Genomic DNA, 18,588 nt, shown 5'->3' on the forward strand with positions numbered 1-18,588 from the left:
TTCAGGTTTTCTAAGCTCTCAGGTTTTCCCCATGGAGACCACCCACCAGAGTTCACTGTCCTCCCGTTTCTGTGACAAGGCTTTTGTCCTGGGACTTCCTTTTACATTCTCTGGGGTAGGGTTTGCTGTTCCCTGGGCCCGCATCTCCCTCCTTCGTCTCTACTTTATGTTGTACATCCTCAGGTGACTTCCTGTGAAAAGTAAATGACAAATACACCTGCAGTGTTCTCATCTCACATTATTAGTGGGCTTAGTAATAATAATACTGTTCTTTTAAAAATGTTCAGTACTAGGCTAGGCATTGTAAAAAGTTAAGAGAGAAATTTAATCCCTGCTTATAACTGAGGTATGAAAGGATACAGGCTTCACGTTTTTTTTTGTTCATTTTATATATATATATATTTTTAAATATGTTTTATTGACTTTTTTACAGAGAGGAAAGGAAAGGGATAGAGAGTTAGAAACATCAATGAGAGAGAAACATCACTTCAGCTGCCTCCTACACACTCCCTACTGGGGATGTACCTGCAACCAAGGTACATGCCCTTGACTGGAATCAAACCTGGGACCCTTCAGTCCCCAGGCTGACACTCTAGCCACTGAGCCAAACCGGTTAGGGCTGTTTTTATATTTTTAACTAGAGGCCCGATGCACAAAATTCGTGCAAGGAGCTTGGTCCCCATAGCCCTGGCTTCATCTGGAAGGTTGTCTGGACGGTTGTTTCGCTGTTGGGCCAATCGGTCTCTTTGCATATTACTCTATTATTGATGATTTTAGGAACAGAGAGGGAGAGATAGAAACATCCTATATAATAAAAGGGTAGTATGCAAATTGACCCTAACGGCAGAGCAACTGCTCGACCAGTCACTATGAGGCGCACTGACCACCTCTCAGTCCCTCCCCCTGGCCAGCAGGCTCTGATCGCCTAATGGTGAATGGGGAACTGGGGGTGGGTGGGGGCGGGGGGCAGGGCTGGCTGTGGGCAGCCAGGTAAAATGGCCCTGATCGCAGTCCAGGCCTAGGGACCGTACCTGTACATGAATTTCGTGCACCGGGCTTCTAGTCGATGAGAGAGAAACATCAATTGCTTTCTGCAGGCCCAGCACTGGGAATCAAGTCCACAACTCTGGGCATGTGCCCAAACCCGGCCTCCAGCCATGACCTCCTGGTTCATAGGGCAACCACAATCACTAAGCTACACCAATTGGGCAGGGCTTCAGGTTTGACTCTTAACCCAATTCATGCAAGCTGTAGTACTTGAGCAAGTGACTTAATTTCTATGGGCCTCATTTTTTTAAATCTATAAAGTGGTAAATTAGGATGTATTTATACAGCACTCTGAATGGCACAATATGGACTAATCCTAGAAATACGGGGTGGAGCAAAAGTAGGTTTACAGATGTGGGTACATGAAACAGTTTATTTTTGTATTATTATTATTTTCCATACAACTATAAACCTACTTTTGTCCCACCTGTATAATATAGAGTGAAAAGAGTAATTTCTATTATATACAGCATGCATTAGACTTTTCATAATGCTAATGACTTTATGAAAATCCCCCAAACACTGTTTAGGATGTTAAAAGAAAAAGCAAGGGAATGATGATTTTGCTGGTGTTGCCTTGAATGGGAAAGGCTGGGTGAGGTAATGGAGCATCAGAGGTGAATGTAAATGTAAATTTGTGTCCTAGTTTCCCTGTTGGTGGTGATGTCATGGGAAGTGGCAGCATGAATGAATGCACTGATGAAGAGAATGTCATGAGCCAAGAATAATGATGAATCCAGTTTTCTGCATCTGAGGTCCAAATTGTTTTCCTGTCGCATTCAACTTTATACCTGATTGATATAAGAGAAGAAAGGGGGGCAGTAATCTTTAAACTACATACCATCAGATAAAAATGATGCTCTTTTAAAAAATGTCACATTTCTTTTGTGCCTTCACTTACCCTCTGGTTGATTGCCACTTTTTTGTTGTTGTTAATCCTCACCTGAGGATATTTTTTCCATTGATTTTTAGAGAGGGAGGGAGGGGGAGAAAGAGAAACATCAATGTGAGAGAGACACATTGATTGGTTACCTCCCGCATGCTCTCCTACCGGGGCCAGGGATTGAACCTGAGACCGTTCAGTGTGCTGGCTGACACTCTTAACCACTGAGCAACACCAGCCAGGGCTGATTGCCACTTTTGCCTGGGCATTTCAGTTTCCCAATTTCAGAAGATCGGTGATAGTGGAAAGATCAGAATATCTTAAGCTGGATGGTAAGTTTGCAAAATAAGCAGTGTTTTTGTTTTGTTTTTAAAATATATTTTTTATTGATTTCAGAGAGGAAGGAAGAGGGAGAGAGAAAGAGAAACATCTTTAATGAGAGAGAATCATTGATTGGCTGCCTCCTGCACATCCCGCATGGGGATCAAGCCTGCAACCGGGGCATGTATCCTGACCAGGAATCAAACTGTGACCTCCTGGTTCAGAGGTTGACACTCAACCATTGAGCCACACTGGCCGGGCAGCAGTGTTGTTTTTTAATTGGTCTGGCAGCTTTAAATAGGGTGGATTCATTTGGAGCAATATTGCATCAGGAAAACCAGCTGTCACTATGACACAGTTTTCAAGCGAGGAAGCCCTGAACTAAACAAGTAGAATCAGCAGAAATCGAGGAGAAAGAGCAAAATCTGAGAGAACTGTGAAGACTGAAATAGTAAACCTTAGAACCAAATAAGATGAGGTCAATAAGAAAACAAATTCTCAGGTTCCACCAAAGTCATTTCTAAGTCTTATGTGACCTGAAGCTTATACAGTTCTTGGGACTCTCCTGAAGAAAAAGAATATGGACTTAGAGTCAAAGTCAGGTACAAAAGTGAGTCCCTAATTAGGGGGCCAGTGCATGTGAGGGTCTCATTGATTTCCTGGTAAATCTGTCCGGATTGTAACCAGTGTGACGACAGCCCTGACAGTGGAGAAGTAGCCTTTTAAGAGGGAAATATAAAAACTTCATTTTAACATTAAGCTTCTGTAATGTTAGAATTAGAAGGGGCCTTTGAAAATATTTAAATACCTAAAATTCACATTTTTCCCTCATGGGTGAGTCTGGGCCGACTTAATAGAAGCCTACAATTTGAGGTGACAGTTCCTGCTTCAGATACACACTGTCACGCTTACTCAGTGTTCCTATGATATATTGTTGGCCAATAATCCACTTTTACTCACTAAATAGACTCTTACCCTTCATCTTAGTGAAACCGGACAGTCAATGGGTCCGGCTGCCTGTCACTATTGCCAGTTAAGCAGAGATAGGTTTGAATCATGTATGAGTGTTTATTCCAATACTGTTGGTAGCATAAGAGTGCAGCAGGTCATCCACGAAAATCTGCTCTTACCCTCCTCCCCCCATAAGCCAGCTGCTTATATTGGGTAGAAGGACAAAGATTATATGGGGAAGTAGGAATTGCAGGCATGGGAAGTAGGCAAGGTACAATGGTTGCAGGTTACAGGCAGTGCGGGCGGGGGGTCACAAAGTGCGGGCACCTCTGGGACCAGATTGTTTCGGCACCAAGGTGGTTAATCTTTCCATGATGATAGGCAGTTCTCAGAAAAGGAGAATGGACCGCAATGTGCTTTCTCTAATGAGCAATCACAGTTAACAGAGCATGATTAGTATTTCTTACAACCATAGCTACTAGTCACTATTCTATTTCTGCCCCTAACATTAGTGGTTCACCTTGCTGCCGAAAAGACATTGATTTTATTCACGGAGACACACAGATATAAGCAATACTGCCAAATGCCCTAGCCTCATTGCTCTGGCTGCAGGCCTTTACAGGAGCTCAATATCAAACTGGCCTCTGCATCGCCCGGACAGTGTGGCTCAGTGGTTGAGCATCAACCTGTGAACCATGAAGGTCACAAATCAGGGCACATGCCTGGGTTGTGGGCTCAATCCCCAGTGAGGGCCATAGGGGAGCCATGAGATTGATGATTCTCATCATTGATATTTATATCTCTCCCTCTCCCTCTCTGAAATCAATATAAAATATATTTTTTTTAAAAAAACTGACCTCTGCATCAAGCATAGGGCCCATTAGCAGACACTCAAAAATATCTGTGAAAGGTATACTTCATGTGCCAAGGCACTCACCAAACCACAGGGAATTTCTAACTTCCTCCACAGGGTTCAGATCACGTGACCTTTTCCCAGGCATGGGGAAATTGCATTTCACTGGGACACAGGCCTCACATTCACTTCTCTATGCTTCTCAGTTTTCTGAGGTCTGTTCTCTGTATCCTCTCTGGAACCCATGCAGATAATCCTCCCACAGGTTCTAATGTGCCGACAGGCCACGCAAGCATTGCTCCTACTGAGGCTGGAGGACGATGGTACAGGAAACAGTAAACCTCAGGACAAGCGTACACCAAGGACAAAGAGGTCCCTTCATAATAACAAAAGGGTTGGTTCAGCACAAAGACCTGCCAATCTTAAATAAGTCTGTGCCTAATTCAGAGCTTCCAAATTCATGAAATAAAAACTGACAGACATAAAAGGAAAAATAGATAAATCCACAATTCTAGTTTGATACAAGTAGACAGAAAATCAGTCAGGATATTAAAGACCTGAAAAACAGTGAAATACACCTAAGACCTAAATGTAAAAATGTTACACAAGTCCCACAAGAAACAGGAGTTAATTTTTTTTATTTTAAAAATATTTTTTTATTGATTTCAGTGAGGAAAGGGGAGAGAGAGAGAAAGAGAAACATCAATGATGAGAGAGTGAGCCCAAAACCCAGGCATGTGCCCTTGCCCGGAATCGAACCCAGGACCCTTCAGTCCATAGGCCTATGCTCTATCCACTGAGCAAAACCAGCAAGGGCAGGAGTTAATTTCTTTAGAAGTGGGATTACTTATGGGTTAAAAAAACATTTGCCAGGCAACAAACACCATAAGCATAGCGTAAGATAAATGAGAAACAAAATGATTTCTATAAAACGATAAGATCAAAAGCGTAACAGGGCAACTTATAGAATTCACCAATAGATGGTCCACCAAAAATAGTACCTTCAACCAAAGAAAAGATAGTTGTGCTTAGCCCTAGTAAGAGAAAGTCAGTTCAAACAACGCTGATGATGCCCTAGTGGCTGGTTTGGCTCAGTGGATAGAGTGTCGGCCTGCGGACTGAAGGGACCCAGATTCGATTCCGGTCAGGGCACATGCCTGGTTATGGGCTCATCCCCAGTTGGGGGCATGCGGGAGGCAGCCAATCAATGATTCTCTCCCATAATTGATGTTTCTATTTCTCCCTCTCCCTCTCTGAAATCAATAAAAATATATTAAAGAAAAACAACAACACACTGATGGAAGGACCTGGAGAGGATTATGCTAAGCAAAATAAGCCAGTCAGGCCTTGGCTGGTTTGACTCAGTGGATAGGGCAGCAGCCTGCTGACTGAAGGGTCCCAGGTTTGATTCTGGTCAAGGGCACATACCTCAGTTGCAGGCTTCTGGCCCTGGTCGGGAGCATGCGGGAGGCAACCAATCAATGTGTCTGTCTCACATCGGTGTTTCTGTCTCTCCCTCTCTCTTCCACTCTCTCTTAAAAAAAGGGGGTGGGGGGAGGATATCCTCTAGTGATGATTAAAGTAAGTGAATAAATAAGAAACTATATAAAAAAACAAAATCTTGTATCAAAATAAGCCAGTCAGAGAAAGACAAGTATCACATGATCTCACTCATGTGGAGCCTAATGAACAAAATAAACGGAGACATGGAAGCATGGAAGACATTGATGAATCTCAGAGGGGTGGTGGTGGTGATAGGGAGAGGTTAACCAAAGAACTATATGCATACTAGAGGCCCGGTACATGAAAATTCATGCACTGGAGGGGGGGTCCCTCAGCCCAGCCTGCCCCCTCTCAGTCCAGGAGGCCTCAAGGATGGGAGGTGACCCAGTAATCAGGGAAAGGTGATGCCCCATCACACCTCTGCTGCTGCCACTGCTGGCAGCGCAAGCCTCAGCTGGCCCTGGTTACCTGAGCCTTGGGCGGCCCTGGGTGGCTGGACAGCTGCCATCTGAGGCTTGCATGCACCTTGGGCCGGCCCTGGGCAGCTGGGGGGCCAAGGGGACTGGGGGACTCTGGAGGCAGGCATGCAGAGCGGCTGGGCCCCCCTGGGGGCGGGCCCAGCTTTGCTGCACACTTGCCGCCCGGTGGGGCTGAGGGGACTGGGTGCCACCATCTTGTGGCTGTGGGCACTGCCATCTTTGAGGGCGTGACAGTAAATTATCATATTCCCTTTTTATTGGCTGGGGCGCCCTCATCTTTGAGGGTGGGCAGTTAATTAGCATATTCCCTCCTTATTGGCTGAGGGTGCTTCCATCTTTCAGGGCAGGGCGGTCAATTAGCATATTCCATCCTTATTGGCTGTGGGCACTGCCATCTTTGTGATGGCATGAGGGTCAATTAGCATATTACCTCTTTATTAGGTAGGATATGCATAATTCATGGACACAGACAATAGTGTGATGAAGGCTTGGGGGGTGGGATCAGAGTGGAAAAGGTCAATGGAGGGGAGGAAAGGGGGATATCTGTAATACTTGCAACAATAAAGGTAAATTAAAAAACAAAGCCCTAACAGGTTTGGCTCAGTGGATAGAGCGTTGGCCTGTGGACTGAAAGGTCCCAGGTTCGATTCCAGTCAAGGGCATGTACCTTGGTTGTGGGCACCTCCCCAGTAGGGGGTGTGCAGGAGGCAGCTGGTTGATGTTTCTCTCTCATCAATGTTTCTAACTCTATCCCTCTCCCTTCCTCTCTGTAAAAAATCAATAAAATAAATTTTTTAAAAAACAAAAACAAGACCCCTAGCCACTGGTGTTGCTCAGTGGTTAGAGCATTGGCCCAAGGACTGGAGGGTCATGGGTTCAATTCCGGTCAAGTGCACATACCTCAGTTGCACGCTCGAGCCCCAGAGCTGGTTGGAGCTCGTGTGGGAGGCAACCAATGGATGTTTCTCTCTGTGTCTCCTCCGCCCATCCACTGTAAAAATCAATGGAAAAAAATATCCTCGGGTGAGGATTAACAAAAAACTAACAAAAAACCCCACTAAGAGACACCATTTCTCAACCATCATTTCATCTAGACTCTCAGATTGTCAGAAATCCAAATGTGACCACGTAGCATGGCTGTGAATTATCAGACACCCTCATATATTACTGATTGCAATGCAAAATTGTGCAGCCCATGCAAGGGAATCTAATGGAATTATATATGCAAATCAATTTTCAGGAAACCACCTTGAAGGGACAATGTGAGGGAGAAGAAAAAAACAATTCAGTTCTCACTGGAAATATCCATTTCTGGGCATTGACCCTCTTACATACTCCGACTGCCATGTCTTCCACTCAGGCACTGCTAAGCTAGTGTCTTCTCCCCAGGGGCTTCTGCAGTACTCATGGTAAGTCTTGGAGTCCAACATCCTTCTTGCTACTGTAGCATCTTTACAGTTGCGTTGGAGGAAGAAGCCTTCGGCGAGGTTTGCCATGTTGTCCCCAAAGGTTCATTTTTGAAGGATGTTTTACTTTTTTAAGGACAGTTTTGCTTATTGAGGTATAATTGACAAAGTTGCTAATATTGTTAACGTGCATGCTGATTGCCCCCACCCAGACAGTCAACACCTCCATCCCCCGTGTTTTTATCTTCTGTGTGTCTGTGTGGGGAGAAGCTGTAAGTTGCACTCTCTTAGCAAAGTTCAGTTATACAAGATTACAGCATTCTCAATGACAAGCACACGTTTTACATAGATCCTCAGGCCTGGTTCACTTTATAGCTGAAAGTCTGTACCCTTTTACTAATAACCTCCCCCATTTTTCACCCCCCAGCTGCTGACAACAACTTTTCTATGCTGTTTCTATGTTTGCTTTTTCCCCCACTTAGAGAAATGCCCTCAAGCTCCATCCATTTTGCACAAATGGCAGGATTTTCTTTTTCCTAATGGCTGCATAATATTCCATTGTATGTAATACACCACATTCCTTTATCCACTCATCTGTCGTTTTCATATATTGGCTATTGTGAATAATGCTGCAAGGACATGGGGATATGGATAGCTCTTTGATATCCTCTTTTCCTTCCATTTTCCTTTGGATGTATATCCAAGAGTGGGATTGCTGGATCATGTGATAGCTCTATTCTTTATTTTTTGAGGAACCTCCATACTGTTTTCCATAGTGGCTGCACCCTGGGGGCCAGGGATGTGAGTGGACACCTGGGCGGAAGCCTGCGGACGCTGCCTCTGCAGCCTCGGTGCCTGGACCTCCGTGTGTGCAGGTGGCCATGCTCCCTCACAGGAACTGCGCCCTCCCCACCTCCTCTCCTGGCCCCCGGGCTGGCTGGCAACTAACGGGCTGTGCTGGGTGTGAGTAAATTATACTCAAAACTAGTGGCCCGGTTCACAAAATTCATGCACATTAAAAGGGGATTAATTAGAGGAAATAATTTAATATTGCTATTTGCCCTTTATAATAGAAGTGTCAGAGATGAAAGGAAATTAGTAAAATGTATATGAAAATCTTCCTCCTGTCAGAGTCTGGGGCGCACCACGGGACCCAGAGTCAAGACCCTGCCCACCCACATGCACCTCAAAATTGCGTGAGACCCAGACCCGGCCGCCCCCCCCCCCACATTGGGCTAGATCCAAACCCAGCCAGTCCCACCCTTGTCAAGCCCCACCAGGCGGGGGGCATACCTTGAGATCCCGTGAAGCCCCACTGGGTGGGGGGCATGGCCTGAGGTCCCCCATCAAGCCCTGCCAGGCGGGGGCGGGATGCAGCCTCAGGTCCCCCTGGCCCAGCACTGGGAGGGGTCGCAGCCTCAGGTCCCCCATCAAGCCCTCCAACATGGGGGTCACAGCCTCAAGTCCCCTGTCAAGCCCCGCTGGGCAGGGGGCGTGGCCTGAGTTTCCCCAACCCAGCACTAGGGGTCCACCTTGAGGTCCCCTGTCAAGCCCAGCTGGGTGGGGGTGCAATCTGAGGTCCCCCAGCCTGGTGCCGGGGTGGGGGGCGTGACCAAAAAGTCCCCTGTCAAGCCCCACCTAGTGGGGGGCATGGCCTGAGGTCCCCTGGCCTGGCGCTGGGGCAGGGGGAGCAGCCTGAGGTCCTCTAGCCCAGCACCAGGACAGGAAGTGCACCTTGAGGTCCCCTGTCAAACCCTGCCGGGTGGGGGATGTGGCCTGAGGTCCCCTGTCAAGCCCCACAGGGGCGGGGGAGGGTGTAGCCTCAGGTCCCTGCTGATTGCTCATTAAGGCTCCTTATGGGAACTTGGCCTCAGCTGTGGGTGCAGCCATCTTTGTGATGGAGTGATGGTCAATTAGCATATTCCCTCTTTATTATGTAGGATTCTACTTACGTGCGTGTGCACACATTTTCCTGGGAATCTGTGGCTTTTGTTCGTGTTTTTAGTCTCTGACTAAAAGTAGTTCTGAAACACTAAGTCCCTCCCTCGAAGCCTTTGGCCTCTGGCCCCGACACACTGTACTTACATGATAAAGCAGAATCGAACTCCTTTTCTCTCCCAGCGACTTGGGGCGAGTTTGCTTCCAGACCCAAACAACTTCCCCCACATGCCATTTGACCCCTGGACAGACTAGCCCACTCCCTCGGCTAATCTCGTTTGTCCTCCGACACCAATTAGCCCCTCAGTGCATCACCCCAGGAATATCGAACCTGCCATCCTTGGCCACCAGTCTCCACCCACGCCACCCGACTGTCACTCTTCCCCTGCCCCAGGCGCCACCAGCTACACTTCCTCTGATTCACCTGGGCTGGGGGGTGAGGCTCTCAGGCACACGTGGAGGAAGGGCTCCTTTCTGAGGCCCACCCCACATTGCATCCCAGGGTCAGAGGCTCCTGCACATCACACCCTGGGGCCTCCTGCCTCACCCTGGGGCCTTCTGCCTCACCAGTGCATCCCTGGTCAGACATGGGAGGGACAGACATCGATTACTATAGGTTATTAGAGAAGATGTAGGAAGTCCTTGCAGAAAGTGGGATGGCGAGGGTGGGAGTCTGGTGACAGGAAGAGAAGCAAAGGTCAGATGTGGGTCTGAGATGAAAGCTGGGAACTAGGTGAAGCTAAAGGCTTAGAACACGGACAGCTGGCACCACGGGCATGTGCTCTTCCGGGGCACCGGGAGCTGGCCTGGCAGAACAACTGAACTGCCTTTAGCTCAGTCTCATTTTCACAGAATCACCTTGGAAAGTTCCAGTGTGAGGAGAAGCGAGAAATACTGAAAACCTCCATAGAACTACTGTGTGTGTGAGCTTTGCCCAAGTCTGGGAGGGCTCCTTGGGGCGCATGGGACTTCTGAAGGTGGGCCAGCGGAAACGCAGAGGTCCTTGTGTGCCTGCACCTGCTGTCTCGTGGGGCAGAGGGTGTAGGTGCACAAATCAGGATAGCAATAGAATTCAACAAAATGAGCCACTTGCATTGGAGTCACGTTTTGTAGGTTATGAATTCCTTTGACCTTGTCATTTTAATTCTGTATTTTCTCTGTGTCTTTGCCCATTTCCATTCCCCTAAAAATTCCTTTCCCCTTCCAGCCTGCTGGTTGAGACCTATTTTTTAAAAATATATTTTTATTGATTTCAAAGAGGAAGGGAGAGGGAGAGAGAGATAGAAACATCAATGATGAGAGAGAATCATTGATTGGCTGCCTCCTGTACCCCCCCCCCCCCCCACTGGGGATTGAGCCTGCAACCCGGGCATGTGCCCTTGACCAGAATCGAACCCTGGGACCTTTCAGTCCACAGGCTGACGCTCTATCCACTGAGCAAAACCGGCTAGGGCTGGACATTATCTTTTAATTTTTACTTTATTGTGCCCTTGGGGGTTAGGAATCCTTACCTTGGGCTCCTAATCCCTACGTGGTGGAGCTTCTGTATAAATCAGAGCTGCGGTAGAAATAGAAGGGAGAGGGACATGATGTTTATTTAACAGCTACTCTGTGACCACGTGTCTGCATATTTTCATGACCACCCTACACGCCAGGTATCATGTAGCAGTTGAAGAAACTGAGGCATATACAAATTAATAAACTAGCCAAAGAAAAAAAGAGAAACTTGCCAAAGGTTATAAAGTTTAGTCTCAATGCAAAAATGTACACCTTACTTTTCTGTATAGAACTTTTCTCTCCACTAGGTCAGTAGTTCTCAAACTTCCAGGGCTCTGGAGTCACCTGGAGGCCTTGTCACCCCCCCGCCCCCCTCGCCCCCGTGGAGTTCCCATTCACTGGTTCTTGGGTGGGGCTCAAGGATTGGCATTCCTCATGTTGCTGGTGTCAATGCCGGAGACGCACCAGATGCCTGACCATATCTGAGAGCGATTAAGACCCCAGAGCCAGGTGTGAAGTGCATTAATGTCACCTGGTCATCCTTTCAGAGCAGCACTTAGGATCTGTCAGAGCAGGCTGATTGACAAAAGGAACAAAGCAGTTGCTTTGTGAAGTTTGTGACTGTCTAAATATGATGCTGTTCATCTGACTAATACAAACTAATGTTGAATGTCAACTGTAATTGAAAGGGAATACATTTTTTTTTTTAAGGCAGAAAGTAGTTAGAAAGGCAATACAGAGAACTGAAATGCTTCAGAGACATGCTGAGGTGTAAGAACATATTTTCTGCTGGGAAATGTGATAAGAAAATAAAGAATTAGTCACGGTGTGAAGCACCTTGGGGGAGAACTTTCAGGCAACACGTAATGTTCCTTGGCTAGCTGGGAACTCTAGCTACACGGGAGAGAAGTGGGCAGGTGGGGACTGTCAACAGCTGTGTCTCTACCTTGGCTACAGCCCCAGCTGCACACTCATGCTGACTTCATCTCTGTGTGAACAAGGCCAGAACTTGATCAGGCTGAAATCTGCACCTATATAATAGATGATCACAGATATCAAGAAGATGTGTTTCCTTGAATCTGTTCGAACTCTGGATTTTATTGAAAACCTTCCCCTCCTGCCCTCCCCACTTAGTGGGAGGGGGAGGAGGACAGAAAACAGAATCACTTAACTCAGAATCCTCATTGTAATTGCTACGGTAGGCTCAGATGAGACTTGAACATCATGAGCTCTGGGATTCAGCGGCCAGGCTCCCCAGAGAGGATGACACAGCACAGGGAATACCAGGCTGCCTGCCTTGCTTTATAGAGAGCAAAGATGGGAAAGTCCTTGTTGAGGTCACCAGCGCTGGGATGCGCTTAGTAATTTAAATGGATGTGGGTAGCTTCTGTGTGGGGAAGCCAGCCCTAGGGACAGGAAAGAGCCAACATGCAGCACAGGAAAAACACGGAATGCAGAGGACAGCTGGAAATGTAGATTTATGAGGACTTCCCTTTATATAGACAGCTTTTGTTCTATGTATTTTAACTCATGCATAAAGGGCAGACACTACTATTAAACGGTGCAGAGACGTGTAATGAATTAGCTTAAAGAGTTGGTTCAACTAGTTCGTAGATAGTTACTTAGAATGCCAGGAAAACAGAAGCAGCAGCATCGATATGATCTAGGGCAGCGGTCGCCAACCTTTCGGGCCTCCTGGACCACCGGTTGGCGACCGCTGATCTAGGGAACACCTCTCCTTCCAAAGAGGTGAAGTGGACTGGACTTGGTACTTTCTTACCTCTTCCACATTTGTTCATTTATTCCTTCCTTCATTCATGTGACATGTATCGGATGCTTCCTGCTTGCCCCTCATTGTGCTCAGTGGCCCTTGGGAATCTACAAATGATACATGGTGTCTCTTCATTCATTCAAGAAATATTTATGAAGGTCCTACTTTGTGCCAGAAGGTGCTGGGGATATAGTAATGAAATACAAACAAACAAAAAGCAAGAAATGTATCAGCCTGTTGAAGCCACGTAAAACTAACAAAAGCAAAAGGTTCAAACAAGTGCTGTAACCAAATGTGATGGCTAGAGGGAGGGGGAGGTGACTAGTGTGGAAAAGCAAGCACAGTACAATGTGAACCGGTGGTACTTACTGTAAACTCTCCCAACTCTGTTTGCAAATTTATGAGATAAAATATTGTGGGAAAAGTGGTAGGAATGATAAGGAAGGTGGGAATTTGGGCCAAGTTCATGGAGAGCATGGCATGGTTTTATCTAGCTCTTCTTCCTCTCAGCTACTTAATATCACCTTAGCTGTGGGTCAGTCAAGTTCAGAATTCCCACAGGCCCCATCCTGGACTTTAAACACCTCTGCAAAAGTCCTTGAAGACTGTCAGATCTCTAGTGGAGGGAAGACTGGGGAGAAGAAGCTGACTCACAAATGAGCACAAACGCACTCACCCCACAGCCATTTGGGAAGGCAGCTCCTTCTAGCTAACTTCAAATATGGAAGAACATTTATGTTCTCTAATACTCTTGATTTTCTTTAGTATTTTTTTCCCCAACATGTTCCTGAATTTAAGGAAATGTACTGTTTTAAAAGAGGATGCTGCCCTAGCTGGTTTGGCTCAGTGGATAGAGCATCAGCCTGGGGACTGAAGGGTCCCAGGTTCGATTCCGGTCAAGGGCATGTACCTTGGTTGCGGGCACATCCCCAGTAGGAGGTGTGCAGGAGGCAGCTGATCGATGCTTCTCTCTCATAGATGTTTCTAACTCTCTATCCCTCTCCCTTCCTCTCTGTAAAAAATCAATAAAATATATAAAAAAAAATAAAAGAGGATGCTATTGACTTAAATCCTCTTTTAGATTGTAGGACCCTATCAGCTCATTGATTCGATCCCAGAATCACTGGGGCAGAGGCTGGAAATTACTTGTCTAGGCTGTCCCCGCAGCCCCAACGAAAGTTCCCTTTCCAGTTTGTGGGGGGGAAAAAGCCACATGCTGACCTGACAAGCTCAGGGGAGGCCTGCATGGCGGTCTTGCAAACGCAGAGACCTAAAGTCACCACAGAGGATGGTCTGAAATTAAACTTTAAGTAAAGCAGTTATGGTGGGTAGTTACATCCTAGGCAGGTATCTTCCCTGAAAAGGTCAACCTTTACCTTAGCTGAGCCTACCTGTCTTTTTGCACCTGTGATAACATACCCTTGAAATGTCTGGGTAACTTGTAACTTCCCTTTTTCCGGACCCCTGGGGCACAAGCTAAAGTGCCTGGGCGCCAGGACAGAGACCACAGATTCCTTCATTGTCATTGTTATCATGTTAACTAGAGGCCCAGTGCACGAATTCGTGCAGGGTTTGGGTCCGCAGGCCCACCCCATTGGGGCCTGATTGGACTGGGCTGGTGAGGGGGCGGGGCCACAGTTTGCTCGCAGCTACTGGTTGGACTGGTTCCTTGGCTTCTATATGTATAGGTTGTTGACTGTTAACTATCCTGCACCCACCTAATTTAAGTGTCCATCATTTTACTTTTTATCCAATCCCAGGGGTTTCCCCCCCACTTGGCTTTCTCCTGCCTTTCTAATCTATAAAATAGATGAAAAAACCCCGCCATTTTCTGGAGCATTATCTCAATCCATTGAGGTTCTGCTTCCTGGCAGTTGTCCACAGTTTGGCTCAAATAAACTCACAAAAATTCTTTACATGTTTGGATGTTAACAAATTTCAGCCTTTTTCTCTTCACACACTTACAATATGGTCTAGACTAGAGTCAGCAGTTGCCAACCTTTCGGACCTCACGGGCCACCAGTGGTCTGTGGGCCACCGGTTGGCGACCGCTGGAGACTGTGCCAGGCACTATTGTCAGAACTTCAACTATAATAACTCATTTACAGCTCACAGCAATCCTGGGCTGGATTGTTCCCATTTAGCAGATCACGGAGGCTGGAGACTGACTGCTCCTAAATGCAGAAATCTGGCTCCGGAGGTGCAGGCGGCGGCGGAGTCCAAGGCGGGTGCTGCCTTTCTCGCCCGGAGGCCCGTCTCTGGAAAAACAGTTCAGTTAAAGCTATTAATCGTCAACAGGGCATGTTCGCACTAACCCTGACTCCGCAGGAACTTCGCATTTCAAACTGTGGTTTGAAAGGGCGCTGCTGTTAGGAGGGAGCGTGCCCCTCAAATTACTCCTTCTCCATGGAGTCGCCGGTGGAGGAGGATGGTGTTTGGGGGTTTCCAAGAGAGGAAATGTTTCACACCAGGGGCTGACATTACTTTGGCCAACGGGAGGGGAAAAAATTCTAATATTTGGAAATCGCGTTTTTAGCCTGGATAAAATGACATTAACTCATTGTTTCACCTTAATTTTCCAAGCTTGTTTTCATTTCGCTCCTAAACCTAGGGCACTCCCTCCAGGATCTGACCCGCCCTTGCAGCCTTTTATCCTTTTGGAAAGAGGTGGCGGCATCTCTAATTAAAGCCCAAGGTCGCGGGGGAAGGGTTAACCGCCGGGACGGGAAGGCGGTCGGCTCGCACCCTCCCGCGCCCGCGGGCGGCGGCCGGCCGAGGGCGGGGGCTGGGCCAGACGCCCGCCGCCGCCGCCTGGGCGAATCGCAGCGCGTCGCCCGCCGGATTGGAGCAGCAGCATCACGCTGCCCGCCGCCGCCGGGGATGTAAGGGCCGCCGCGTGCGCACAGGCAGGCGCTCGCTCCTCCGGGACCGCAGCCCACACCGGATCCGAGCGGCTGGCGGCGGCGGCCTCCCGGGCGGCGGCGGCGGCGGCGGCGGCGGCGGCAGCGGGGCGGAGGGAGCCGGACGCGGCAGGCGGGCGGGGAGCGAGGGCGCGTGCGTCCGCGCGCACAGGCCGCGGAGGAGGGGCGGCGCGAGTCATGGCCGGGGACAGCGAGCAGACCCTACAGAACCAGCAGCCCAACGGCGGCGAGCCCTTCTTGATCGGCGTCAGCGGGGGCACGGCCAGCGGCAAGGTACGTGGGTGCGCGCTTCTGCCTCCCGGGGCCGGCGTGGCGCCCGTGGGCAGCGGCCGCGGGCCGTGTCAGCTGCTGCAGCCACCGCGTGGCCCGCGCGCCTCGCTGCTGGCGGCGCTCCAGCGCCGTCTCCAGCGCGGACTCGGGGTGCGGCGGGGTGGCGGGCGGGTACCGGGTGGTCGAAGATTCGGGGTGCCGGCCACCCCCGCGGGGTCTTTTTCCCGGGCCGCTCATTCGTGGCCCGGGTCCTGTGGGGGAGGGGCGGCGGCGGCGGATGCTTATTGTTTTGCAAGTCCGCTCGCTGTTGGGGAGAGGGCTCGGAGTAGGGTCCCCAACAAGCCCCCAATGCATCTCTTTCCTGGCCTCGCGTGGACGTGCGCCCAGCCGCGCAGCCGAGTGCCGAAGGCGGAGCGATCGGGACCCACCGGAGGCTGCGAGCGCGCGGGGCGCGTCCCGGGAAGGGGGAGCCCCGCTCGGGCTGGGATTGCAGGGTTTTCCGGGTAAAATCCTGAGAGCCACAAAGATGCGGTGGCATCAGTGAGATGGGAATAGACGGGGCTTCCCTTTATGGCTGCAGAGGAAACGTGGCCGGCTTCCACGGGAAAGTTCGTTGGCGCCACGCTCTCGGATGTCTGCGGCGTGCGCGCTGGGACCCTCGGAGAGGGGCCCTCCCGCGGGTGCCGTGTCCTAGGGAGCCCGCTTCCTTTGTGCTACCCGCGAGGAGAGACCAGGGAAATGCTTTCCCCTGACCCCGAGCTGCTGCCGCAGGTGGGCGAGGGCGGCGTCCTCCCAGATGTTTCTTTCTTTACGCCCCTAACTGCCTGTAAGAGGCGGCTGCTGCTTCCCATGACGTTCACCCTCCTCCGTCCAACCTGGTTCGGAGCAGGGCTCGCCCGGGGCGCCGGCCAGAGGTGCCCCCGGCGGAGCGAGCTGGGAGCGGCCGGCGCCATGAGAAGCCACCACGCGGCTTTCGTCCCGGAGCCACTCGCCGGGGCCCCTCCATTTTGGTTCCACGTTTTCCCTCCGGGTCGGGGCTGCGTTGGCGCTCGGGGCCAGACGCGGCCTCTGGCCTGGGGGCTTCCTTACCGATGAAGTTGGTCTGGTCCCCAGCTCCCAGGGCTAGGCATCTGCCCGCTTGGGGTCCCTGAAGTTGATGCTGCATTTGCCCCTGGCTGAGTGCATTTCTGAAGAAACATTTCCCTCTTCTTTACTAGTATAGTACTCTTACTAGTAATTCAAAGCCAAACCAGGATTCCCGCTCTTTCAGGAAGCTTGACCTGCTTCTTAGAATTGTTTTTCCATAGCTCATTCCTGTTCCTGGGACCTTTTTTCCGGTTCTTCTTGGGCGTGTTCCCAGTGTGCCCAGCATGGTGCCTCCCCTATAATTGGGCCTGGATGCTAACCTGAGGGCCAGTCCTCTTGGGGGGCTGAAGCAGGCGGGGGGGGGGGGGGGGGAGGGGGGCGGGGTGTGTGTGTGCACCTTTTAGAAGCAAAATGCCCTCGGTAATCCTCTAAATAATGCAGTCACTACAGAGGTGGAAACAGGTCCTAGGACGTGAAATGACTCCATTCTCCTGTTTCTCAGTCATCACCGTTCGCAGTTGATGATCTAAGTAGGCAAACTGTCAAGTGGGAGGGAGCCATTGGGGGGCGGTGGGTACCCGCTGTCCCTAATTCCAGTCAAGGAGGACAATTGTAGAAACTCCCCAAAAGGGTCTGTTTTCAAAAACTGTTTACATTTTTTAGCATTGATAAGTACTTTGTCATTGTTTACTAATTTTTTTTAAAAAAGTCCAAAGGAGCATTGGACTTCTCAGATTCCATATTGTAGCCCCTATGTTGTAGATATACTTTGATTACAGTCCTTACTGCCTTTCCTTCAATGAATTCCAATTTTCTCTTTTTTTAAAAATCCTCACCCGAGATATTTTTCCATTGATTTTTAGAGAGTGGAAGAGAGGGAAAGACAGAGAGAGAAACATCGGTGGGAGAGAAACACACATCAATTGGCTGGTTGCACAGCCTGCAACCAAGCTAACTGCCCTTTACCGGAATTGAATCCGGGACCCTTCCCTCTGTAGACTGATGCTCTATCCACTGAGCCAAACCGGCTAAGGCTCAGTTTTCTCTTCTTTACCAATATTGGTCAACATCAGCAAACTGGACCATTTTTAGAAGTCTCAGGCCTGAACATGGTAGTGCTGGGGGGTCTGGAAGCAAGGTTGGTACTCCACCCCCTGCGTATTTTGTTACAGATGAGCCTGTGAAAGGAATTTGGGAGAAGGCAGAGGGCCTAAGAGCATCATCAGAAATGACAACTTGAGCCCTAGCCGGTTTGGCTCAGTGGATAGAGTGTCGGCCTGTGGACTGATGGGTCCTGGGTTCGAATCCAGTCAAGGACACGTGCCGGGGTTGTAGGCTCAGTCCCCAGTAGGGGGTGTGCAGAAGGCATCCGATCAATGATTCTCATCATTGATGTTTGTATCTCTCTCCCTCTCCCTTCCTCTCTGAAATCAATAAAAATATTAAAAAAGAAATGACAACTTGAGCCCTGGCTGGATAGATCAGTTGGTTAGAGCATGGTGCCCGATAGGCCAAGGTTGTGGGTTTGATCCCTGGTTAGGGCACATACAAGAATCGACCAATTGAATGCCTAAATGAGTGGAACAAAAAATCGGAGTGTGTGTGTTTTTCCCTCTCCCTTCCTTTCTCTAAAATCAATGTTTAAAAATGTCACCTTGAGCC

General features: G+C 49.2%; 1 protein-coding gene across 2 annotated transcripts in view; it reads left to right on the top strand.

Annotated features, from left to right (window-relative positions):
- UCK2 (uridine-cytidine kinase 2) overlaps positions 1 to 18,588 on the top strand; it is a 74,427-nt gene that overhangs the window by 1,700 nt on the left and 54,139 nt on the right. Inside the window, exon 1 of one of the 2 annotated variants that reach the window (XM_080648841.1) lies at positions 15,544 to 15,843. The exons of the other annotated variant lie outside the window; for it this stretch is intronic. Within the exon in view, the coding sequence (XP_080504967.1) occupies positions 15,748 to 15,843 (96 nt within the window). The 5' untranslated portion in view covers positions 15,544 to 15,747. Of the gene's footprint in view, positions 1 to 15,543; positions 15,844 to 18,588 lie in introns of those variants that run through there. 2 annotated transcript variants of the gene reach the window in all.

This window comes from Plecotus auritus (assembly GCF_963455305.1).
Source record: "Plecotus auritus genome assembly, chromosome: 12".
Classification (NCBI taxonomy): Eukaryota; Metazoa; Chordata; class Mammalia; order Chiroptera; family Vespertilionidae; genus Plecotus; species Plecotus auritus.